Here is a 26,259-nt window from a genome sequence, read left to right as displayed (position 1 = left end):
GATCTCTGGAGTAGCTGAGGAATAAAGGATGTTTTCCTCCTCATAGATATTTTTCTTCCACAGAAATGTGACCATCATTGTTGGGGGAAACTAGGAAAGATTGACAAGAGGGATTGCATAACCCCAAAGCTAGGTGAAATCTTCAAAATCGAAGACACTCAACATTGTCTCATTTTCATAAAGGAGGAACTGAAGCAGTAGGGGTTTCCAATGACACTCAGGGAAGAGTCTAATGGGAAGATTAGTCAGTTCTTGCAGTGGGTTCTAGGGTATTTTTTTTTAAATAGAGGCATCCCAAATTGAACTCAGTGGGCTGGGGGTGATTCCTAGCGAAATGCTGTCAACTAAGCTGGTGCAGTTCAGAGCTCAGTAGTGCTGGTGTGTTCAGGAATACACCTGGCAGTGTTCTCAAGAAGCTCAATGCCAGTGGTTGAACTTGGATCTCACCCTTGAAAAATCTCCCTGGCCCCTAGATTCTAGATTATTTGAAGGAATCCTCCCTCTGCCAAAGAAAGAATGTTAATAATTCAGAACTGCCTCATTCTGACTTACACAAGTATTTTTCTGGAAGAAAGCATTTTCTTGGCCTCAGAGACAGAGAGGAACCATTTGGAGAAGCAGAACACCTATCTTTAGAGTACAGTTGAGAGGTCTGGAACTTACTGAGTTTGCAGTAAGTTTCTACTTTCTGCCCTTTCTGCTGCATCCCAGGGTTTAGAGGCAAGGAAACTTAGAGTGGTTGAGGTTTTGTTTTCCTTTGAAATGTGTATGAAGGTCACTTGAAGAACAGTCAAGTATTGAGGCTGAAATACTGGAGATGATCAACAACCTGACTCATAGGAGTAATGAAACTCTACTCTTTGAGGAAGAATACTAATTGTGTGGAACAGACCGGAAAACACACCTCTCAGTTTCCAAGATGTTTTAAAGTTTCTGATTTACTCAGAGAGTTTAAATGTATCCTAGAGACATTCGTTGTTAAATCAACATTGACTCTATTTTAACATATACCACATGTTTGTGCTTCTTTGTCAAGGATCGTGGTTGAATTGGTGGGTGGAGTGAAGACTTTGGTTTGGAAAGAACGGGTCTCAAATCCATCTCTATAACCTGCTGACTTGGTCAATGTTGATTTTGACTATCAGTTTTCTCTAGTGTCAAATGGAAAAGGGAAAGGATCCAGAGGGTTGTATTTTATCTGGCATTGGACAGGGTACATGCTATAACTTTATTTCCCCACTATTCTTTTCAGGAAGCTGCCAGAGTCATGCATGAATGTGCTGAGGCTCAGCTTTCTTGCCCAAGAGATGGGGACATAATACTCACAAAGTACATAGCAGAGTGGCAGGCATGTAGAAAGTGTTTCCAGGAATGGGTAGTTTTTCATTCCTACATTCACTGAGTGACAGCTCACCTTCACTAAGTGACAGCTCCCTTGTCCTAAATGTTGTCTGGCAAACTTGCTGAATCACAACTCTGAACCAAGAAAAAAACAGCAGAAAGAACTCTCTTCCCCATCTATTCTCTGAACCATCAAAACCACTATGGCTAAGTTCATGCATCTCTTTTCATAAAGGAGTTTCCTCCACCCTACCTTAGATTCTGAGACAAGCATCCCTTCAGTTTGGATTTATTACTGCTTAGCCATATCTTATGAGAAGAGGGCAATTGTGAGGAATTTGGAGTTATTGAACCAGGACATAAAGTACCAAATGGAAGCAAACTATGGGGTAAACTGAAGGAAGAAAAGAGGGAGCTGAATAAGACATCTTTGTCCCTAGTTGGAGTATAGAGACAACAAGGGTAGCACACCTTGAGTTAAGTGGAATTGAACTTTTGGCAGTGTGCCATAGAGAATGTTGAGATGTTTTTCTTGCCATGGTGCTCTTACCATGTCATTATAATCGGGAAGCATGTCCTTAGGGGACCTGTGACTGAACTCTCATTTTTTCAAATTCCATGAAATTAGTGAAATTTGGGACATATTTTTTTCTTTGGGGGGGTGGTTTCCTTTTCAGCTTCAGCATCTCAACCCATCCTTCCCCTTGCCTGCTATGGTCTAGTAGCTGGTTTTGTTTTGTTTAATTAATTAATTTTTAAAAAAATCACAGTGAAACACACACTTATATAGTTGTTCATTATTGAGTTTCAGTCATATAATGTTCCAACACCCATGCCTTCACCAGTGTACATTTCCCACTACAATTCCCAGTCTCTCTCTCTTTCTCCCACTCTCTCTCTTGCTTGCTCTCTCACTCTCTCTTTCTTTTTTTAAAATGTAGGAGTACTGCTATGTATTCAGTCATTGATTGAGCTGATTGAATTGGGCATAAACTCCAAATTACTTTTTTAAATTCAGAATGCTAATTTTATTTTATTTCTTTACTTATTTTTTACCGGATAAAACTGCGTTTTATCCCTATCCTGAGGGAAACTTCGGAGTGAACCAGCTACTAGATGGTTCGATTAGTCTTTAGCCCCTATACCCAGGTCAGACGACCGATTTGTACATCAGGACCACTACGGACCTCCACCAGAGTTTCCTCTGGCTTCGCCCTGCCCAGGCATAGTTGCGGTAGGGCGTTTGCCTTGCACGCAGCCAACATGGCCGACCCGAGTTCGATTCCTCCGCCCCTCTCAGAGAGCCCGGCAAGCTACCGAGAGTATCTCGCCCGCACGGCAGAGCCTGGCAAGCTCCCAGTGACGTATTTGATATGCCAAACACAGTAACAACAAAGTCTCCAATGGAGACGTTACTGGGTCCACTCGAGCAAATCGATGATCAATGGGAGGGCCTTTACTTTAATTATTTTTAATCACTATGAGATACAGTTATAAAGCTTTCCTGTTTGAGTTTCAGTCATACAATGATCAACAGCCCAACCTTCCACCAGTGCACATATTCCACTACCAAGAACCTCAGTATCCCCCCCCACCCCATTCCATCCCTCTTCCTGCCTCTATGGCAGACAATCTTCCCCATGCTCTCTTTTGTATTACTTGCTATGAATAGCATAAGATGTCACACGGCCACAAGAGTGGCTGTGTGCTCCTGGAACTCCAAAATTCCAGATAATTAGGGTCTGGAGAAATCTCTGCAGCAAGTTGCTCAGTTCAGAGATTCTTTTGTGTGTCTCTGGATCACGGCCACGAAGCTTAAATAGCAGCCAGAGGCAGTTTGTGAGCATGACCTCCAGGGTCCCATGGGAACAGGAGGATGAGAGAGACTGGCCCATCCCTATCCATTGAGGCCTGGAGTTTGTGGTCACTGAACCCACATACCTGCTCTTCTCATTGGATTCTGGAAGTTGATGGCCACTGGGGTTTTTTAGGGGGCAGGTGGAGGGATGTTGTCTGCCCCTGTCTGAGGCATCCTGGTGAAGTTGGCCTGGCTTAAAGTCTGGAGGCATCTCTGCAGAGAGCTGCTTGGTTTGGAGATTCTTTTGTGTTTCTCTGGATCATAGCCCTTGTTTCCATCTTTTCCAGAAAAATAAACTATTGGCATATACCCTACAGGGCATGCCCACCTGCAGTTTTTGATCTCTTTTGAGATTTATGGGTCTCTGAAATAAGGTCAATAAATGAGCTTGTATAGCTTATCTGGAGGTGGTTTATGAGTGTAGCTCCCACATACCTAACTTTTGGCCATTTAATCTCTTGATAAACTTGGCCTCAAGTTGTTGGGGTCTGGCCAAAGGCACAACAGCAATTTTGGGGTATCAGGAAGTCTAAAGGCACCATCAAACTGCTGATGCACTTGCTCTGCAGGTACAGGTTAACTTGCTGGTGGCACCATACCCCCTTTTCTGTCTCTCCCTTTGGGAATTTTGGCTTACAATACAGATATGGAAAGATTATCAGGTATATCTCTTTATAAGTAGCTGGTTTTGTTGAATCTTTTTCAATCAACCACTTGAAGAATCCAAGCTTGTGGTTTTGTATTTTTGATCCACACCTGTTTATGCTCAGTGCTTTCTCCTGGCTCTGCACTCAGGTATCCCTTCTGGCAGGCTCGAGGAATTATATGTGGTACTGAAGATCAAACACATGGGGCTGCAACTTACCTGCTATACCATTGCTCCACCTCCCCAAATTGTTCTTGTTCTTACCTTAGGATTTTTCACTTGCAGTTCCTTTTATGTCTTTTCCTTAGGTGCTCTTCATGGGGAAAGTCTGATGTGTCACCTCTCGAAGGATCTGTCCTCACTAGTATGACCTCTCTTCCCCTTCATTTCACACCCTACTAGCCTGTCAGTTCCTGGAGAACAAGAACCTCATATACCTTTGTCATAGCTCTGCCCACAAACAGTTCGACACACAGCAGGGGTATTTGTTAAATAAAATAATCCTTGAACTAGTTTTAGATTTCACAACTGTATTTCTGAAGTTGTAGCTATGATGCAAATTTCTTTAAAACCATTTCTCTGTTGATTGTTTTTCTAGTTAAGTGTCCTGAAGGAAGCTATTTTCAAGATGAGCAATGCATTCCCTGTGCAGTTGGATTCTATCAAGAACAAGCAGATAGCCTGGCCTGTGTCCCATGTCCCATGGGCAGAACGACTATTTCATCTGGAGCTTTCAGCCAGACTCACTGTAAGTTCCCCAGAGTCATGATTTAAATGAGATTAACCTTATAAAACAGTGGGTGGCATATCAGGTTATGTCAACTTGGTCCTAGTGAAATTTGGGACATAATTTTTCCCCCCAAAATTTGGGGGTTTTTCTTTTGCACTGAAAGTGAATGTTTATTACCATCACTGACCCTTTAGATGCCCTAGCATCCTCCCCACCAAGTGTTGAAAGTAAACATGCTTCCAGGCATTAGCAAGTGTCTCTTTACAAGAGTGGGGGGAAATTCACAGGCTCTCAGCTGTCCACTAGTGAGACCCACAGAATCCACAGTGTAGTGATCAAAGGGCCCATCCTTTAATCATCTGCACCTTGCCAGGATTAGTCAATGTTCTCAACTCCCCTTCTGGGTAAAGATTCTTGACCCAATTCTTATAGAGAAGGCTGAAACTTACAGATGTGATTTATTCAAGACCCTCAGTGAAGGACATAGCTGACCTTTGATCTTTGTAGAATTTGATTTTGAAACTTGTGCTTTTCATAAGTGAACCATATCAAGATGGAGAATGGAAGATGTTTTTCCACCTATCATCATTACTGTTGTACCATTCATATTCTCTTTTTGGCATCATACATTATTTTTATCCTTCCTTCCTTCCTTCCTTCCTTCCCTCCTTCCATCCTTCCTTCTTCCCTTCCTTCCTCACTTGTATCTTTTTCCCTTTATTTTTCTTCCTTTATTTATATATTAATTCATGTAAAGTATGTCCTGCAAAGAATTCTATTTTAAATTCTTTGTAGCCACTCCACAAAAATTATTAAAGTGATAGTTAAGTCTATAACCCATGATCTTAAAATATAGAAAATTAAGTGAACTACTGTCCACATTGTGGAGTTCCTTAAAATATTATTATATTATAGTTACTTCCTAACCTTGAATAAAACAAATAAAAGCAGTTCCCTTTGACATCACCAAAATTTGATTGAGCACTTTCTTATGTGAAACACTTTTTGTGAATAATATGAGGAAAAATGCATTTCCTATTCTCAAGGAGCATTGAGTCTGACAGGACAAGGAAATGTCAAACATATAAATATACAGTATAGTTATTAATGTAATGAAGGTATGTGTTAGACTTTGATCATTTGATTTGCCCCCAGGTGCACATCACATTTCTCTCTAGTTTTCCATGAAGTTAACTGTTTTTGGTCCAGCAACTCTCATCTCATTTCCTCAGGGAAGTCTCCTGAACCACAGGCATCCAACTGTCCAATCTACACCTTTTCTAGCATGGAGCTCAGTGGTGACTCATTTGTCCATGTGAATGAATGTTTGGCCACTAAACAGAATCTTAAAATCAGCAGGAACCCGGTGTTTCATCCAATGAAAGACATAGCGGCTAGTGAGAGATGAGCAGGGATTATCCAGGGTCTAGAAGGAAAGGGGACTTTGGGACAAAGGACAAAGCTTGGGCCCAGGAACAGAGGTACACATCTATGGAATTAACTAGTTATTACTAATTTGGGGAGGGGCGCCTGTAATTTGGGGTTTGTGTAAACTATAAATTGGGGTCAGGCTTTGGAACATTAAAGAGCCACATCGGGTTCATGCTGGCTTTCAGATTCTATTGAGTTGTCAATCATTCATTCACACAGACAAATGAGTCACTGAGCTCCATGCTATGAGGAGAGATGTGGGTTGCCAGGAGAGTGTGTAAGAGTTGGAAGTCTGTGGGTCAGGAGGCTTCCCTGAGGAAATGAGGTGAGAGTTGCTAGATTGAGAACAGCTGATTCCATGGAAGACTAGAGAGAACTGTGTACCTGGGGGCAAACCAAGTGAGCAGAGTCTTTGAGCAAAGAGCACAGAGAAGGCACCGAGAACAGCAGTAAGTGGAAGCCTAGGGCACATGCCAGAGCTACATGGGTAGAACCAGCTCTCAAGGGCCTTAGCAATCCAGCAGAGAATGTGGGTAGTGTCCTTTGACCAAGGTGGGGACTGATGCATTTCAAGATAAGGAATGTCTTAATCAGACATGTGACTTGGACTTCTGGCCAGTGACTGGGGAGACTGAGCATTTGATGGGAGGGGATCCCAGGGACACAATGTTGATGTTGGTCTCTGTCTCTTTGTTCCAGGTCTCTCTGACTGTCAGATGAATGATCTGGGACTGCAGTGTGACCAGGACGGCAACTACCAAGCCAGACAGAGGGACAGGAGTACCGGAAAGATGTTCTGTGTGGACACGAAGGGGCAAAGGATGCTGGATTCAGAAACAGAGGCATCCCTCTCCGAATCTCAGTGTTTAAGTATGTGTTGCTTGTACCATCAGACCTTGACACAGGCTCTTGCTCTCAGGTTTTTCTAGAAAGGGAGAGATGTGTGAGATGTCTTTGTTGGTAAACTTTATTTTGAAAAATTTCAATCTGAAGGTTGAACAAATATTTATTACATAGATCCAGAAATTGGCAGTATTTTACTCTCTTTTTGTTTATTTGTTTTGAGAACACACTCAACTGTGCTCAGGGCTTACTGCACTTAGGGATCAGTTTGGGTGGGCTCAGTGACTATAAGGGGTTCTGGAGATCAAAACTGGGTTAGCCACACGCAAAGCAAGCACCCTCTGTACTATACTACCTTTCCAGGATCATCTCCTTTTGTTTTTAATCATTAGAGTTTAAAATATCATGAACCCCTAAACACCTCAGCATTACTTGAGAAATTAATTTTAATCTAATCTTCAGAGACATTCACTGCTCCCATCCTTCATCTGCAAACCCTCACCCCCTTGTAGGCAACCTGTGAAAATCTGGTCAACACTTATCCTTAGTGGGATGTTGTGGAAAGACTTGAAGACAAGTCTTATTTCCATGGCTTACTTGCTGAGGAATTCAAAGCAACTTGCTCACCTTCTCTGATCCTCAGACCCCAGGTTGGCCTCTGGAGACACCAAAGTTCAAAGTAATAGTATGGAGATGAAGAGCATTCTATGAGAAAGTGGGTGGGAATGTCCCAGACAACTACTGATGCCAACAATCGGCTGTTGGGAAAAAATGAGAACGCTCTTAAACTCACTGGAGCCTTTTACTAGTGATATAACTTTGAGAAAGTCGCACCTACAGTGATTTCTTCAGCTGAAAAACGAGGACATTCATGACTGCTCATAGGGGAGTTAAGTGTTTTAGCTATGCAGTGCCTGATGGAGGTAATGAACATCTCAGCAGGATTAGAAGACTAATTGTCTTATTTGCTCATCTGTAACATGAGGAACAGGCAAAGACAGTCTGCAGGGCTGTTTCATTCTGACCTCTTCTAAGTTTTCCAGTGTTGCTCCTCCTTTCTCTAGAGTCACCTTCCTGTTGATGTCCATGTATTTTTTGTTTGTTTTATAAAAAATTTCCCCCTACAGTGTTTTATTTAAACACTATGGTTTACAAAGTTGTTCATAGTGATATGCTACAAACATTCAATGTTCCAATACCAATCCCACCGCCACTGTCAGCTTCATGCTTTTTAGCTCTGCTCACTGGTGCACCAGAACTAGTTTGGATACCAAGGTTTCTTTGTAAGGAAAGGGTTTGACAGAGATCTGCTTACTGTGTTACCTTATATAGATGATCACATATAAACTGCCATCTAATGCCAAGGGTCTATAAACATAAGTTATCAAATTTATTTGGCCTACTGTTCCCTTTGAAAAATTATTCAGCATCCTCTTGGAAATCAATCTTCTTTTAAGTAAATAAAGATAAACTACTTTCAGTTACACCTGAAGCTAGTGCCACCTCAGATAGTTTATTCTTCTAGATTGTTCCAAGCACTCTCTCAGTGGGTAGTTTCACTGCAATGGCAAACAGTCCAACAAGTAGATGTTGTCCCAAATGATTTAGTTGAGGAAAAGACTAAGCAATTTGTCTTTATCATTAGAATAAAACATCCCTGTAGCTGTTAACTGCAAAACCCATTTTGTCCTTCACATCAACTTGCTTCTGCCTAGATTTATCTGTTTCCTCATTACAAACACAAAACTTCCATGACCTCTTCACACCATGCACATTGCACACTTGCACACATAACCAGCTTGTTCTCCAGGGGAATTAGTGCAGCTAATGACAGCACATTCCATAAAATCCCAGTGAGAAATGCTAATTTTTCCAATGCTCAGAACAATATTCTCCCTTCTCAAGCAAAGTGCTAACAAATTCCAAGAATTATTGTGTGTGGGTCCCTGTGGATAAACTGAAAATCCAATGAAAGCCTTATTATTATTTTTTCCACTCTCCTCTTGAGCAGAAGTATTAGTCTGGAAAGAGAGAACTGGCAGGTGCAGAAGGAGACTAGTAGACAGATGGTTATTGTTCATGACAATGAAAGAACAAGGTATCTGTGGAGAAGCAAAGGACCTGGTGACTCCTGGCTGTTCTGGAATTATCAGCTAACTGCTGGGATATTGGTTCCAGCGCTGGTGCAGCCCAAATCAATGGTGCGGCTGTGAAGATTATAATGTGTGCTTTGTGAAGCATTTTATAGCTTGTTCTGCCCAGTGTTCATCTGGAGCAGAAAAGACAGTTTAATCAGCTGCAGCAGAAGCATTTATGAGTCAGAGCTCAGCTCTGCCAACTTCCATGATGCCTCCCTGAGGTACTGGCTCAGGTTCAGTCTCCAGATTGGGTCCCAGCAGCTTTGTCTTCTTATGCAAGGTTTGGGGTTTAGGTCTCCCTTTTGGGAAAGGTGGGAGACTTTCTTAGTTAAGAAGCCAGGCCCCTTTGGGAAAGTTGAAATGACTCTTCTATGAATCCTCTCAACTTTGAGAGAATCTTCTGAGGGTGTGGAATTGCAGTCTTAATTCTGAGACCTTTGTCCTTGAGAAAAAGCAAAGTATGGGGGAATTAGCTGTATACTTTCTCCAACAACTTAACATCTGTGGAGGAGGTGGGACCCAGGGAAGTGGTGGCCCCAGTAGAGTGAGTGCCCACCTGCTTGATTCACTTTGGTCTCCCCCTGGAAGAGCATGGGTGGTGATGGGCAGTGAGGGCCAGTAAAGTCCTCCTCCTTGAGCATCTGCTTGTGTGGTCACTAGTGTCCCAGCAGCAGCCTGAGGCAGCCATCAATCTGCACTGAGCTCAGTTGGATATCAGGAGCTGATACCCACTGCCTAAGGTGTTTTGTTTTTATTTTTAATTTTCTAAGTTTTTATTAAAGACCCATAATTTACAAAGTTATTGACACTTGAATTTTAGGCAAATAATCTTTCAACACCAATCCCACAGCCAGTGTCAATTTCCCTCTCTCAGTGTTCCCCTACTTCATCCTCCCACCCACACTCCATCTGCCACATTGACAAGGACTTTACAAAGTTTGGTGGTTTCAGCTTAGATCAATGTTGTTAGACTCCTACCTCCTGAGTTCTTAAGGGAGCCAGGGTTTTGGGTAAGGAACTGCTGTTTTAAGGGAAAGGAGTTATCCAGGATCATCACCTACTTTAAAAGAGAATCTCAGGAGTAATGAAGTAAACTCATTTTAATTTGAACATAGGTGGAGAGAGAGAGAGAGAGAGAGAGAGAGAGAGAGAGAGAAAGAGAGAGGGAGGGAGGGAGGGAGGGAGGGAGGGAGGGAGGAGAGAGAGACTCAGAAATAGAGACAGAAGAGAAGAGGTTAAATATTGAAAGAAATTACAGAAAAAATAAGACAGGAATTACACATCCCAAGGTGATAAGCAGGGGATCATAGGATGAGAACATGTGCTGCTTGCTTTTGCAAAGTTGATATAATGGGTTTTTCTCAATCCACCCTCAATCTGTCCACATTTGCGGCTTTCCATGTAAAATAGTCTGTTACAAGGGTATTGCTAAGGGGAAAGGATTTTGAACTTCAGGTGTTCTTCTTTCATGTTCTTATCAGGACCCTCTTCTGTTCTCTCTGGATGGGTCCTATCTTCTCTGGGTCAGTGCTGGCGATATGTCATTCAACAGTCTTATCAATTCCCACATCTTATCAATTCCCACATCAATTCAACAGTGGGAATCAGTTCCCACTTCTCCTAAGAGGATCTAGTCTTCATGGTTTTGGAAATCTTTGGGGCTAACAACAGCATAACTTCTTTCAGTCATATCTTGCTAGATTACTTCCTGGAACTCATTGCCAGGTGCCATCTACCTACCTGTGTGCCCCACAGGTACCTATGAAAGATTTGCGCTGCTCCACCTGTTTTGCACTGTTCTCGGTTATTAGCCCCATGGACTATGGTTGTGTCTTCCTAGCTGCTCTGTTGGCTGCATTTTTCTGTGGAGTTTCAGACAAACTATTCCAAAGGCCAGTCTGCTTGTGAAATCCCCTTTAAAGCTGTTTAGTGGTCTTGTTACAGGGGAACCCCTGCCAAGGCCCAACAGCAGATCATTGTCTAACACTTGATAGAAGCTTTACCAGAGAAATTTGTGTAATAACAGAGCAAGAGGCCTGATTGGAAAGGATTCTTGAGTGGAGAGCAACAAGGCCAGGGAGCCCTGAGAGGGGAGATACTCTGTGTTGTGGCTTGCAGGCTCTGATTTTTAAAGATGGACTGGACTTTTGGGTGGGCACTCATTCATTCAGCTTAAAGAAGGTTAATGGCCTTCTTTAACTTTTTTCCTATTGGCACTTTCATCCCTCAATCAAGATGGATTTTGATGCTGGGGTTTCTGGGAAACTTGTCAAGAGCGTTTATGGGATGTTGCTTTCTCCTCATTTAAGCCACTAATGGTTTCTTCGTGGGCTTAAAAACATTGAGGGAAAGGAGAGGGAGAAACAGAGAGAGACAGAGACAATGAGAGAAGAAAAGCATCTGCCATAGAGGCAGGCAGTTGGGGTTTGCGGGGGGTGGGGGGGTGGAATTATAGAAGAGAACCTGGGGACAATGGTGCTGAGAAATGTACACTGTTGAAGGGATGAGTGTTGGAACACTGCACGACTGAAATTTAATTGCAAACAGCTTTGTAAGGGTCTATCTCTCAGTGATTCAATAAAAAGTAAAAAAATAAGAAGAAAAAACCATTGGGGGGTGGATGGGTATGGTACTATCTCGCTGCCCCGCTAAATAATTTTTGATGGGGAGTTCTGGTGTTAATCTGGGATAACAACTTCCTTGTTCTGGGATAACTAATGAGAGAGGAGGGTATTTTTGCTGAGAGGTCCATAACAGTCCAGCATTACCTTCTGAATACAGTAAAACTGTACATTCCAGCCTCTCCCTGGATGTTATCCTCTTTCAACTACCCAGCACCTCTAGTGTCTAGTGTCTTTTCTTTTTCTTGGTAGTTAGTGTTTGTTGACTGAATAAACGAATCATTCCATTTATTTGGGCTCCTTCAAAACTATTTTCAAAATCTCACCAGAGAAGATTTGGTTGCTATTTAAATATCTGAAGCCAATTTTGTGAGCCCTGACATTTGGTCAGAATTTAACTGCAGAAAGTAGGAGGACCTGTTGGGTTTAAGTCATTAGTGAGAACCAGGTATTTCCAGTGATTCTATGTAAGCCAGGAAACTGACTCTCAGATATTGAAACTTGCTCAGGGTCACAGAGCTGGTAAGGAGTGAGGAGGCAGTTGCATCAGGACTTGATCTGAGAGCTGCCTCTGGGGCTAGTGCTCTTTCTCCTCTTGTCTGCTGCCTCCCCTTGTTACATACCTCCCACCATATCTTCAGGGTAGATCCCCTTGATCTTCTCCATGTGGATCTGCAGTAAGTCTTTTATTCACTTACAGACACAGTATGAATATGGCCAGTGGAAACACTTCAAGTTTATTTTCTCCTTTAACTCTAGATTCTCTTTTCTAATTTTATTTTGTTGTTGTTGTTTACCTTAATGATTTTATGTACCACATTAAGTTCCCAGAGTTATTTGCTTGCTCTTAGAAGTGAACTGTAGGGCCTAGAGCAATAGCACAGCAGGTAGAGGGCCTTGCACGTGGCCGATCCAGTTTCAATTCCCAGCATCCCATATGGTTCCCTGAGCACCACCAGGAGTAATTCCTGAGTGCAGAGCCAGGAGTAACCCCTCTGCATTGCCAGGTGTCACCCAAAAAGCAAAAAACAAAAAACAAAAAAAAACAAACAAACAAAAAAAAGAAGTGCACTATATCCTTAATGTTTCTTCAAGTTTCCTGGTTTGATTTTACATCGATCTTTAAAAATGTTTTTGAATGGAATCACTGTGAGGTACACAGTTACAAAGTTGTTCTTGATTGGTTTCAATCACACAATGTTACAAAACCCATCCCTTCACCAGTGTATATCAATGTCCCCAGTTTCTCTCCCATTACCCCCACCCCTACCCCCACTCCCAGCCTTCCTCTATGGCAGACACTTTTCTTCTTTGTTTTTGTCCTTCCTTCCTTCCTTCCTTCCTTCCTTCCTTCCTTCCTTCCTTCCTTCCTTCCTTCCTTCCTTCTTTCTTTCCTTCTTTTCTTCCTTCCTTCCCTCCCGGAGCCTCTGATCTAAACCAGTTGATATTTAAGGACCCTATATAGAAGCTTACTGTTGTTAGAGGGTATCTTATGGGCATTATAAACAATATCCTTAAGGGCATAAAAAGAAAAGAGAGGAATAAATTACAGGAGATAGGCTGGTGATAGGTTGAATGCATAAACTTGGAAAACTCAAAGGTCAACATGGAAGGACTACTCTGTAAAATTTTATTTTTCCTACAATTAAAAAAATTGAAGACAAATATATTCGTTATATTACATTATTATATTAGTTATATTAACAGCCTACCGCTATGCTATTATGCTATAGCACAGCAGTAGGGTGTTCGACTTGCACGCAGCTGACCTGGGTTCGATTCCTCCACCCCTCTTGGAGAGCATGGCAAGCTACTGAGAGTATCATGCCCGCACAGCAAAGCCTGGCAAGCTACCTGTGATATATTCGATATGCCAAACACAGTAACAACAAGTCTCACAATGGAGATATTACTGGGCCTGCTCAAGCAAATTGATGAACAATGGGAGGACAGTGGACAGTGCAGTGCTATTACATTAACAGTCCTCTTCCTCAGCATTATTCCAAAATAATTATTTTTTTTGTTCTTACTATGGAAGTTGAGAAAAATTGGCCCTGAATTTATTGACATGATAAATACTAGGCACAAGTCTTATATTTATCTATCTACCTATGTGTGTGTGTGTTTGTGTGTGTACCTAACATATTACTTGCTATTCTTACCATACTGAAAGCCAAATGTGTTGATGATAATTTGAAAAATAGATATAGATAAAATATTTATATAAATGATGCCATTTAAAAGCCCAAGAAACATAACACACTTTCAGATTTACAATAACCCAAATGCAACTTCTAATTTCCGCATTTTTTTCTTTTTTTGGTCACACCTAGTGATGCACAGGGGATACTCCTGGCTCTGCACTCAGGACCTACTCCTGGTGGTGCTCAGGGGAACATATGGGATGCTGGGAATCCAACCCGGCTGCATGCAAGGCAAATGCCCTAAGCGCTGTGCTGTCACTTCAGCCTTTAATTTGCATTTTTAAGATTAATTTACTTCTAGAAATAATTCTATATCCTTCAAGTGAACTTTTACAAATTTTCTTTTCTATAAGTGATGCAAAAGTTTGAGAAGTTTCCAGAATCAAAGGTGATCTTCAATGCTGATACTGCTGTGGTGATCAGGTCCAAAGTTCCTGACTTTGAATCCCCACTGATGCAGTGCTTGGCAGGTAAGGGCTGGTGGAACAAAAGGTATCTAGAGAATGACTTAGGAATAGTATCTTGGTAATACAAATCGAGAATTTAAAATATCATGAAAAATGCACTTCATCACAAACTCATTGTGGATCAACTCACTCAACCCATTTTTACTTCAGTGTTTATAGTGTATCTACTCTATTGTACAATTGTTGGGCTACAGGTTGGGGAACCATGTTAGAGAACATGTATGAAGGAAATAAGCTCCCTGTAGAGCTGCCTGACAATAGAGCAATGGTTTAACCAGCCAGGCTAGATTCCATGTCTAAACAACAGTGAGAGGAAACATGAAGCAGTTTAAGCAAGATTAGATAGAAAAGAAGGTCTAGAGAAATGATGTCTGATCAGGGAAAAGAGAGTAGGACAGTACAAGTCAATAGAAAATTTGTAGATCCAGTGGTGAACCATTTGCAGCCTTGTATTAGCTTGCTTGGGTTGCCATAGCCAAGTTCATAGCCATGAACTATGTGACTTAAATTATATAAATTTAATTTCCTACAGTATAGTGGCCAGAAGTTTGAAATTTAGGTGTTGGCAACATTGGTTTATTTTGAGACTTCTCTCTGGCTTGTAGAATTAAAAAAATTATTTTTATAAAAAATCATCGTGATTTACAGTTGTTTATTATACAATTATTTCAGGCATTTAATGTTCCATTAAATATTTGTTAATTGCTTATTGCTTATTCCAACATAACCTTAAGAAATGACAAATAGAATAATCATAAAATAAATCAATAAGGACCTATTTGTGATTGCTATGACTTTAACCTATGAAAACAAGAAAAATAAAACCCTTCAATACAATATAATAAAACACTTATTCACATAAGTAAGTTTTCAACTCTGGAATCTAGAGTATATTACATTAAATTTTATTTTATGTTTGAATCTCATTATGGTAATAATCCTATCTTACTTTTCATTAATGAAACTTTTAAAGAAATCATATCTGTGCTAATATATTTTGGAGTTCACGTGAAACAGGTAAGGTCTACTTATGTAAATTCTCCCCTGCCCATACACTTTATATAAACACTGTGGTTTACAATGTTGTTCATGATCTTTTATTATAGGCATTCAATATTCCACCATCAATATACCACCACCATTATCACCTCCTCTCCACCATTGTCTTCAATTTTCCCACCCACCCTTCAAGAATACTCTCATAGCAGTCCAACAATAATTTATTTTATATTACTTTTTATCAATAAATTGCCAACAGAATGATAAAAATATTTTCTTAGAAGAAAATTAGTGTAAATTGTTGTATCTCACATGGAGGCACTAAGTCCTTGTATGGGGAAATATCAAGATGTTACAGGTTAAGTCTTCTGTGTTTCAGGTTTGTTAGTTGAGTTAGTTGCCTTCTATGTTACATTCCATCCAATCTGGTTTGCTACTACTGGATTATCAGTGCGGCAGAGTTTATTAGTTGCAATCATTCTCCATAGATAAAGTGTAGTTGAATGAAATCTTGTTTATTTTTAATAATTGCTGCTTTGTTGGCATTTTTTTTTTACAAAACCTTAGAGCCTACTCTCTACACAGCAGTGGGTTTTATGTCTCTAATGAGGACAAAGGCACACATCTCCCTCTGGGAATGTGGTATCTTGCCTGGTGCAAGCCACACTTCTGAGCTGTGCTTCAGATTCCTCGTATCTAAAATGAGAATCATAATTTTGTAAAACAGGAGGCATTTAGAAATTTTAACAGAGTCACTGTCACTGTCACTGTCCTCCCGTTGTTCATCGATTTGCTCAAGCGGGCCCAGTAACGTCTCCATTGGAGACTTTGTTGTTACTGTTTTGGGCATATTGAATACATCACGGGTAGCTTGCCAGGCTCTGCTGTGCGGGCGAGATACTCTCGGTAACTCAATAAATGTCTCACATGTGTATGTGGGTTTTGTGTGTGGATATCTGGTAAATTTTGGTGTGTTGATATGTGCATATGTATATCTGAGCTCATATGTGTGTTTATGTGTGTGTTTTATTTGTGTGCATTTAAGTATCTTTGTGTGTGACTTTGCGTGTTTGTTTGGTCATTCATATTCAAGCTTATATGTGTGTGTTTGGATATGTTTGTGTGTGTTGGGTGTATTGGGATCAGATCCATCTGTGCTCAGCATCACCTGAGACTCAGGTGGGTGACTGTCCCTTGGTGCTTGCAGACTGTGCATTGGATGAGACCTGCAGCTTCTTCACAATGTCAACTATGGGGTCGGAGATCTTGTGTGATTTCTATGCTTGGACAAGTGACAATGTGGCCTGCACTCCTTCTACTCAGGTGAGTTGTGGTGCTGAGGGGTGGGGAAGTTGTTTCTTGTCCATCTATATTAGAGTGAATTAACACCAGGAAGATCAGGAAACAAAATGATATTGTCAGTACTGATCCCATGTGCCTTCATCCTTAAAAACGATTAGATGTGGGAAAGCAGAGATCACAGTGGCCCAGATGTGGCTTAGGATAAATCCCTCAGGAGTCTACATCTGATGGTATTGCTTCTGACACATCAGTCAAAAGAGAACCTCTATTCTCCTCCCCAAATTTCCCATTGGCTTATTGGACAACTTGGGCATTGATGCCATTTATAGTCCTTAATACCATCTGTCCCTCTTAATCCTGGAACCCCAACATTTCTGTCCTTTGTAGAAGTGAAATAGAATTATGATATAAAAGGAAAAACTGATTGAATGTGTCTTGTGATCACAGGAAATTACTGTTTCTATAAATTAATGGTAGTAGACAGGTGACCTCATTAGTATAATTAGGACAGAAAGGAACATAGTCCAAAGCAAGTCTCCAATTGAATGTAATCTTGTTTATTTTTAATAATTGTTATTATTTAACAATTCCTAACTCCTAAACATATGCATACCTCCCATTTTGCTCTCTGGTTTCAAATGGAATCTTTGGGAATATTTCTACATGTTTGTATTTTAATATCAATATTTTATAATGTATGTTATTTTCTTCTACCTTGATTTTGTTATATAATATTTAACATCCTACAGTTTAATACTTAACATCCTTATCTTAATATTAACCCATTGTTTTCATATTAGCACAATGTTCCATTCTATGGATGTGCATGCTTTCAGATTTATTATGGGCATATAGATTGACAACAGTTCTGTATCACCAATGCCCACATAGGGGACAGGGGAGCCTGAAGTTTTGGGGTCCATGTGGTGCATTGCATATCTCTTGCTCATATACCCTGTTTGCATGAAGAAATGTTTTCATTAATAACAGCCTGGGCACGGTTTGAAAGTATGGATTCCTGAATTTTAGAGCTCTATTTGAATCTATAGGAGATGAAGAAGAGGCAGGGAGGGGTCTTAGATCAAATATCAGTCTCATAAACCTTTGGATCTATTTGACCAGGTTTCCCTTAATTTCAGTGTCCTTATCTGTAGAAAAATTTTTAACCTTCAGACTCTGATTCCTACAAAATCTGTAATGGACTCTTCAAAAAAATTTTAACTTCTTAAAATTGAAAGATTAAAGCATTTGAGGGAGAATGAAAATATTATTTTATTTTTGGGAGGCTGAGGCACACTCAGTAAGGCTCAGAACTTACTCCAGGCTCTGTGTTCAGTGATCACTGCCTACAGTGCTCAGGAGACCATATGGGGTGCTGAGGATTGAATCCTGTCAGCTGCATGAAAGGTCAATACCATACTCACTGTACTATCTCTCTGGCCCACAGTATTAAAATATTATTTTCATTATCATGAATCAGACCTGGTCTTAATATATATGGAGGGGGTGAAGTGAATGGGAGGTCATAGCTCCAAGGCTAGTGACACGCAGCCATAACTCACTGTTGTAAAAGGAGGATTTGGGGGCACCCTCCTGCTCCCAGGTAAGGCAGGTGGACATGCTTTGCTTACTGGAGATTCCAGGTGCTGCTTCCTCATCTTGCCTGGTCCCTCAAGAAGTTTTTCTGCAAGCAGGATATCTCTTTCCAGCCCCTCTCTCCTTTCCTTTTGGATTGAGGGACTTGAGGGACACAGCCATCAGTGCTGTTGTTTCCCTAGGGAATAAGTTTTACGTCCCTAGACATCCTGGTTTAATGAAAATCCTGTTTCTTTAAGGGGTTTAAGACAGCTTTTCTTTTCTTTTTTTGGTTTTTGGGTCACACCCAGCAATGCATAGGGGCTAAGGTAAAAGGTAAAGGCCCTCCCGTTGATCGTCGATTTGCTCGAGCGGGCCCAGTAACGTCTCCATTGGAGACTTTGTTGTTACTGTGTCTGGCATATCGAATACTCTCTGTAGCTTGCCGGGCATGGCTTATTCACTCAGGAATTACTCCAAGCGGTGCTCAGGGAACCATATGGGATGCTGGGAATTGAACCCGGGTTGGCCGCTTGCAAGGCAAACGCCCTATCCGCTATGCTATTGCTCCAGCCCCAAGACAGCTTTTTTTTTTAATATTTGACAACTATTTGCTTTCTATGTGTGGTTTTTACTCCACAATAAGCACCTTTCTTTACACCATTGATAGAGATAGACTTCTTTCTCAATGCATGGCAAGTATGCAGGATCTGGAGAGCAAACATGAGTAACTATGCCCAGGGCCTCTCACAGAGTCTTTAAGTTTCCATGCATAGAACTTCCATGGTCTTCCTTGGATACTAGCTTGGTGCCTACAAAGTCTCCCAGGAGCTGGCTCCCGCCTATCCTCATCAAAACAACAGTTCCCATGAAGCACTGGACCTGATTCTAGAGACCAGGGGATTGCAGGCTTCCATGTCTTCTCTTTACTCTGCTTTAAGTTTCCTTTCTTCTATTTATCCTGATAGATTCTGACTGACTGGTCTTTGTATTTCACCGTCTTCATTTTTTTTTCTGGGAAATGTTCACAGTTCCCCTTACTCAATCCTTCTCCTCTACCATGGTCTTTCCATCTCAGTGCAGGTGATTTTATAGCCAGTATTCTGGACTGGAATTTACTGTTTGTATATCTGTGCGCTCCAGAAGACTGGGAGAAACAAATAAAGAGGGATCATTCTTTATCTCTATAACACCAGTGCCTCTCCAGAGTAAGTTAAGTTAATGCTTGTGCAACTGAATTTGTAGGAGCATAACTCAACCTCTTTCCATCTCTAGGGTCAAGATGCACTAGGAGACTTGCCGACCACCAATTTAAGAAGTCTAAGGTGTCAGGTCAAAGTCAGAGGAGATCAAGGCTCCGGAGATGTGTATTTGAAAAAAGGTAAGTGGTTCTAAGTTGATGTCTTGGTGACGCAGTGACTTAACAGGGCCAGTGTTTGGAATTATTTTCCAGCAGGAGACATTTAGGGAAGAACCAGCCTGCCCCAACTGTGGTAATATGTAGGAAGCTCATCCTACAGATGAGGAGCTAAGTAGAAAAACAGAGGCAGAGGGGCCTAAGAAGCTCATAAGGAGTTCACTTTGCATATACATGTCCGTTCAATGCCTGGCACCTCATATGGTCCGCTGAGTACTCCCAGAAGTGATTCCTGAGCACAGAGATAAGAATAAGTCCTGAACACCATCTGGTATGGCCCCAAGCAGACAAAATAAACCATGAACAGAGGCAGAGAATGTGAGCATGACCCAACTGAGTTTCTAACTGAGTGCCTCATGCTATGCAGTGAGGCTGTTGGTATAGAAGGCGCACATTCCCAGCAAGGGCCTGATTCTGAGCTTCCTGCGACTGCTGCTCTGTACTTCACTGTTCATTGGAACCCCCTGTCTCTCCCTTTTGTCTTCAAACCCTGGAGGGTGTCATTTCATCTCATCACAACCATTATATTCTGACCTTGTCCTATCCTCTCCCTGTGGTCACTCCTTCTCCTACTGTGGAAGTAGCTATAGGACCTGGAGGATTGTAAATATGCAGACACTGAGATCATAAATCTGGGGAGGATCAAGATACCATTCCTTGTGTTCCTTCCAACTTCCTTGCAGGGAAGGACAAAGAACCCTTTGAGGAACAACATTGCTTCCTATGACACAAATTACAGTCCATGTTCTGATATAGACTTTTACTCCATCCTCAGAAATTTTTGGAAAAAGCAAAAATGGGGGTTGGTTGCCCATTTTTTAGATGAGAAAACAGGCTCATCAAGAATAAGAGAATTCTCTAAGGTCTTATTACTAGCAAACAGTAATGCTGGGTTTGAATCTGAGAATCTCTGATACATCCCTTCCGATGTGGGCCCACGAAACACTTTTATGTTTTTGGAGGTCATGGGAGAGATACAGGAAGTCTCCCAAGAATCTGTGTGGACTGAGTGAGATCTTTTCCCATTCTGCTAGTATCCTACATCCTCTTCTTCAGGGCCAAGAGAGTCAGCATTACAGGTCCAGAGCCCAGGGCACACCTCACTCTGTTTTTTAAAGGAGAAGGCTGAGCCTTTCTTCCTAAGTTAACCCAGCTCTATCCACAGTGAGCCCTGTGATCTTGGTTAACTATCTTGACCTTTCATGTTTGTTTCTATGTAGGTGAAGTCAGAGTTACAAGTGAAAAGAGATGACTAGGAGATGGGAATGAGGTGTACTTGAAGGGTTGTGGGTGTAGAACCATGTTTAATAACAGTGCTTGACCTGTGCTATTGTTCTTCTTAGTGGGGGCAGATTGGGCCTTTCAGCCATACCAGGAAGAACTTAGGGGCTACTCACAACTCTGTGCTAATGGGTCACTCCTAGAGGTGCTAGACGTGCCATTCAGTGCTGGGGATCAAACCTGTGTTAGCCACATGCAAACAAACACCCAAGTCCCTTATAGGATCTTTTTTGTTGCCACTATGATTATTGTTAAAAGGTTCCTGTTGAGTCAAGTCAAAAGTTCTACATCTAGAAGCAGGCAAAGGAACCAGAGAATAGATGTAGGAGTCTTCGGTCTCCTAGGTTTGGGTCGAAGAGACCTAAGCGTGGGTGTTCTGTCCAGTGGCTTTTGGCAGAAATGCTCAGTAGGTTACTGTCACTGGGTCACCCCGTGGGGGAAAGGGTACAGTCCCCTCCACCTACTCCCCCTAGGCGGCTCGGTGGCTGCCATCCTCCAGAGGCCATTGGACAGTCAGGTTTGAGCCCACAGTGACGAGACACGTGGACCCTCATGGGATGGGGGTGGAGCCGCCCTTTCCTCCCCACCCCAACAAGACCCTGAGTCGCTGTCCACAAATGGCCTCTCTGGCTTCTGATTAAGCTGCTTAATGGCCTTGATCCCAGAGACTCAGAAACAAATCTCGGAACCCAACGGCTTTTGGCAGAAATGTGTCCGGTCCCTGCAGTAGGTTACGGTTGCTGGACCATCCCCAGGGGGGAAAGGGTGCTGTCTTTCCACCCCAACGAGACCCCAAGTCACCGCCCACGAACGGCTTCTCTGCTTCCTGATCAAACCGCTTAATGGCCATGATCCCAGAGACTCAGAAACAAATCTTGGAACCCAGCAGGTTTTTGCATAAATCCCTCCAGATTTAATTGTTAAAATTTTGGAATTTCAAAATCGTGCAACCACTACTGAGGCTGCGTGACATCATACGTTATTCATAACCAGCAATAGAAAACAAATTGTCTATTGTTGCCTTTTTGGTAGATCTGAGTGTTGGAGTAAAATCCCAAATAATAATGGTGGGTCTTGTGTCAAAATATTGAATGTAATCTAAGTAGAGAGAGGGTAATGTGTAAATCATCTGCCCTACAGGTAGAAGGAGGGTGTAATATGGAAGCATACTTGGTTTTTTGGTGGTGGAGAAAGGGCACTGGTGAAGATATGGGTGCTTCATTGTATAACCGAGACTTAAACTCGAAAGCTTTGTAACTGCTCTCAAGGTGATTCAATAAATAAAATTATGAAAAATGAAAAAAAAGTAAGGTAGAGTTTATGAGTTTATGCCCAATTCAATCAGCCTAATTTGTGGCTGAATAAATAGCAGTACTCCTACATTTAAAAAAAAGTGGGTGTTTTGGTTCCCAGTTTATACTGGGAACAGCTGGTGGAAGTGAATCCTGGGCTGACCTGGGGAACAGTCTCCCATCCATGGCAGGAACACATTGTTTGGTGTCAGGTTCATCCTGTCTTAGAGGAGAGTGCCCCAGAGAGGGCAGGTGGCAGAGATCCATTTCTTTGATGCACCACCATGTTACTAGAATTTCTACCTCAGGATTTATTCCACTCTAATTTTTCATATCTATATTTATTTATTTTTTATTTATTTTTAATATTTTTATTGAATCATTTGAGATAGACCCTTACAAAACTGTTCATGATTAGATTTCAGTCACACAATATTCTAACACCCATCCCTCCACCAGTGTACATTTCCCAGCACCAGTGTCCCCAAATTCCCTCCCATTACCAGTCTTCCTCCACAGCAGGGGCTTTTCTTCTCTTTCTATCTGTGTCTCTGTCTCTGTCTCTCTCTATCTCTCTCTATCTCTCTCATATCCATTTTAAAGAAATAACCCAATGTAGCAATGATTTTCCAATGATAAAAATTAAATAAACAAGTAACGGTCCCACAAATGTTCTTTAAAATGCCCTCACAACTGTTCCTTAAAACCATACCTTGGCCAAGGATCACATTTTAGAAAAATGCATTGTATTTTTTTAAAGATGTCTAACTTTTATTTTTCCTTCTTCATCTCCTAGAATTGTATACTTTAGGGGAAGATTTCAAGGAATGTTGTTTGTTCCCTGTTGCCAAAGCCTAGAGCAGAACTGCTGTTTTGTTTGGTTTTGATTTTTTTGAAGTGAAAGATTCCAGAACCAGGATCAAGAGATAATGGAAAGAGAGTGGAAGTGGGATGGATCCAAGTCTGGCTTCAAACTCTGCCTCTTCTTACTAGCTCACTGATCAAGAATGATTCCTTTATTTCACTTTATGTAACATGGGAATAAAACATAACTGGTGGGGCTGGAGCACTAGCACAGTGGGTAAGGCATTTGCCTTGCATGCGGCTGACCTGGGTTTGATTCCCAGCATCTCATATGGTCCTTCGAGCACCGCTAGGAATAATTCTTGAGTGCACGAGCCAGGAGTAACCCCTCAGCATTGCCAGGTGTGACTCAAAAAGCAAAAACGCAAAACAAAACACATAACTGGCAATCACCTGTTAGAGAAAAAACTAGATAGATCAATGCAACCTTAGCACTATAGAACTATTTACCTACCATGTAGTGCCATCTCTGAGACACAGGGATAGCAGACTAGCCTGAATCTAACACAGGGTGATGTAATGAAATGAGGGAAAGCACATGTAGCATGGTGTTTTTGTGGACATTGAAACTCAATATTTGCTGGCTATAATAGGTATGATGATAAATAATAGTTTTCCATGCATTCTTTAGACCCTAAGGGAGGGTGTTTGTCTAGTTCTGTGGATTTGGGACTGCAATGTGATGGGCTCCCCAATATTCAGGCATAAACAAAGTCAGAAGCTTCATGGCATGGAAAGCAGCTCATATTGAAGGCACAAGCCCCCAACCCAGAAGACCCACTGCCACACAACCAGTCAATGATGGTCAGCTTTGTACTTTTGTACTTTTGCAAACAATTTTTTTTCTGCCTTCTTCCTAGGCCAAGAGTTCAACTCAACAAGTCAGAAGAGCTTTGAAAAAACTGGTTTCCAGAACACACTCTCTGGAATGTATAGCCCTGTGATATTCTCAGCTTCAGAAACTAATCTGACCGAGGTCCACCTCTTCTGTCTTCTTGCATGTGACCGTGATTCGTGCTGTGATGGCTTCATCCTTACACAGATTCAAGGAGGTAAATGTGTCAGTGGAACATTGGTCTGATAAGGGAATGGAGCAGAAGAGTTCCAGGAGTCAGGACTGGGATGTGGTGATGACCCTGGGAAGCTCTAGACATGAGCTGACCATCAGCACATGGAAAATTATAGTCACATGCATAAAGTCAAGGACAAGTTATGACCCTTACACTAGTCATGACCTTTTCTACATGCCACACACCAGGCCAGTCACTTTCCATTGTAATAATAGGCATCTTCTTACTGCTTTCTTTGGCGAATATTATGAGTGCCATTTTATAAATGTAGAAATGAAGGCTCAAAGAAGTTAAGTCATTCATTCAGTCACACAGTTTAAAATTGTTGCAGCTGAAATTATATCCCAGGTGTATCTTCAACTACATTTCTTGAGCTTGTAATGTTACAAATTTTTTTTTAAAAAATTGGAAATTTATTTCCATCTCCTATGAATATTCATTCAATGATGATCTATTTAGTATCTCCTGTATGTAAGGGCCTGTGATCAATAAATAAGACTTGAATGTTTGGTTATCTTTAAAAAGTGGGAATGGAATTCTCTTTATAGCAGTAAATTCATGGACTTGGTGTTTAACCAACTGATTGAGATGGAACTTTGGTTTAAAAGAGACTTGGGCTCTGGCACTTTTTGACTGAAATTTTGGACAAGTTGCCCAAATTATCTAAATTTTAGCTCCTTTGTCATAAAATGGAGATACTGATTTGCCTATTTATTGTAAAGGTAACAGGAAAATAGCCTGGATTTGGTTTCTGGTATGAAATTAATATCTTTGGAATATGTTAAATTTTATATATCTTTAATAATTGCCAAGAGGTAAACCAAACATTTGGTTTATAAAAAAATAGGAACACAGAGGGAAAGTCTGGGCAAGATCCATACATTTATAACATCAAGGTGACAACAGAAGTATGGAGAGGGAAGGGGTTTGCTCAGAAGAAGACAACAGGGTGAAGATACCAAGGGCAAGAAAGGGATGTGATGAGTCTTAGTGAGCACCTACAGAACTGGTAGAGATTTAGAAAGAAGACAGACAGGGAAGAGGAGGTCCAGGAGAGCTGTAAATTTATGGAAAGATGGAAAAAGTTGAATGATGACATAAATCTGTCAAAAAAAATTTTAATGCTATTGAGAGTTCAGGCAAGGTAATTAAAAAGCCCAGGTTACATCACAGTGATTGTGGAGGCAAAACTGAAGATATTATATTAGAAACTGTTGGAATGCTAAGGTAGAAACCTAGATTGGAATACATTGAATTCTAAGATTATTTCTAGGTTTCATGCTCAGGATTATATGTTGTTAATTTATGTTAGTGCTTAGATAAGCAAAATAATGGAAATAAATATGAATAGATATACACACATATAAACAAGCATTCTTATAAGGCGCACACATAGTTCTGTATGTTCATGTTTTTCTATGTTTAGAAATGTCTCACTTCAAACCCAGAATGCTTTTTGCCTTCTTTGAAATAAATATATTTTCTAAGACACCACAATTTCCCCCAGATGCTCAATCGCTCAACAGGCTATATGATTTTCCAAGTTGGAAATGTTGACTTCATTTTCTTTGGATCACACATGGAAGAATTATTTTGTGCCATGGAGCAGGGGGCCCAGTAAATCCCCCCTTTCCGTGACATTTCTAGCCAGAAGCTTGCTTGCTCTTCCCTCCAGGTTTAGCCTGTGACCTGTGAATTATGCTGTGCTGAGCAAGCACCTCTAGATGCAAAGCATTAATCTGTCTTCGCTGTAGACATGAAACAGGAGGCAGATGCTTTTTCCAGTCTTGTCCCATGGAAAGCTTTGGAGTTTTACTTTACAAAGTTTTGGTGGAATCTTCTGATGACTCAGAATAGAATCTTGCTATCCTCTTACTGCCATCTGGAAAGTCATTTCGCTTCTTCCCGTCTATTCTCCCTCCTCACAGCTCCTCCAGCCCCATCCGTCCGTCACCCCATTTCCATCACAGCAATTCTATGACCTCCTCACCACCGCTCCCCGCCCCCCGATAATAATGAAAACTCATGGGGCTTCTGTGCCTGCATTTGCATTGAGGCTGCTTGGAATTGGGGTTCATGGGTACTTGCATGGATGGGCTTCTAAGGCTTGTAATGGAAGCTGGTTGAAGGGACCAGCAAATTACTTCTATTGTCTTCCTGGCCCCTCAACAGAGAGTCAT

General features: G+C 41.3%; 1 protein-coding gene across 1 annotated transcript in view; it reads left to right on the top strand.

Annotated features, from left to right (window-relative positions):
• TG (thyroglobulin) overlaps positions 1–26,259 on the top strand; it is a 261,047-nt gene that overhangs the window by 38,452 nt on the left and 196,336 nt on the right. The window contains exons 21-26 of the mRNA XM_056112201.1: positions 4,444–4,593; positions 6,706–6,876; positions 14,166–14,282; positions 16,486–16,601; positions 19,431–19,536; positions 23,870–24,061. Coding sequence (XP_055968176.1) covers positions 4,444–4,593; positions 6,706–6,876; positions 14,166–14,282; positions 16,486–16,601; positions 19,431–19,536; positions 23,870–24,061 — 852 coding nt within the window. The remainder of the gene's footprint in view (positions 1–4,443; positions 4,594–6,705; positions 6,877–14,165; positions 14,283–16,485; positions 16,602–19,430; positions 19,537–23,869; positions 24,062–26,259) is intronic.

Source organism: Sorex fumeus, unplaced genomic scaffold (genome assembly GCF_029834395.1).
Source record: "Sorex fumeus unplaced genomic scaffold, SorFum_2.1 ptg000002l, whole genome shotgun sequence".
Taxonomy (NCBI): domain Eukaryota; kingdom Metazoa; phylum Chordata; class Mammalia; order Eulipotyphla; family Soricidae; genus Sorex; species Sorex fumeus.
This window is presented reverse-complemented; position numbering and strand designations above follow the sequence as displayed.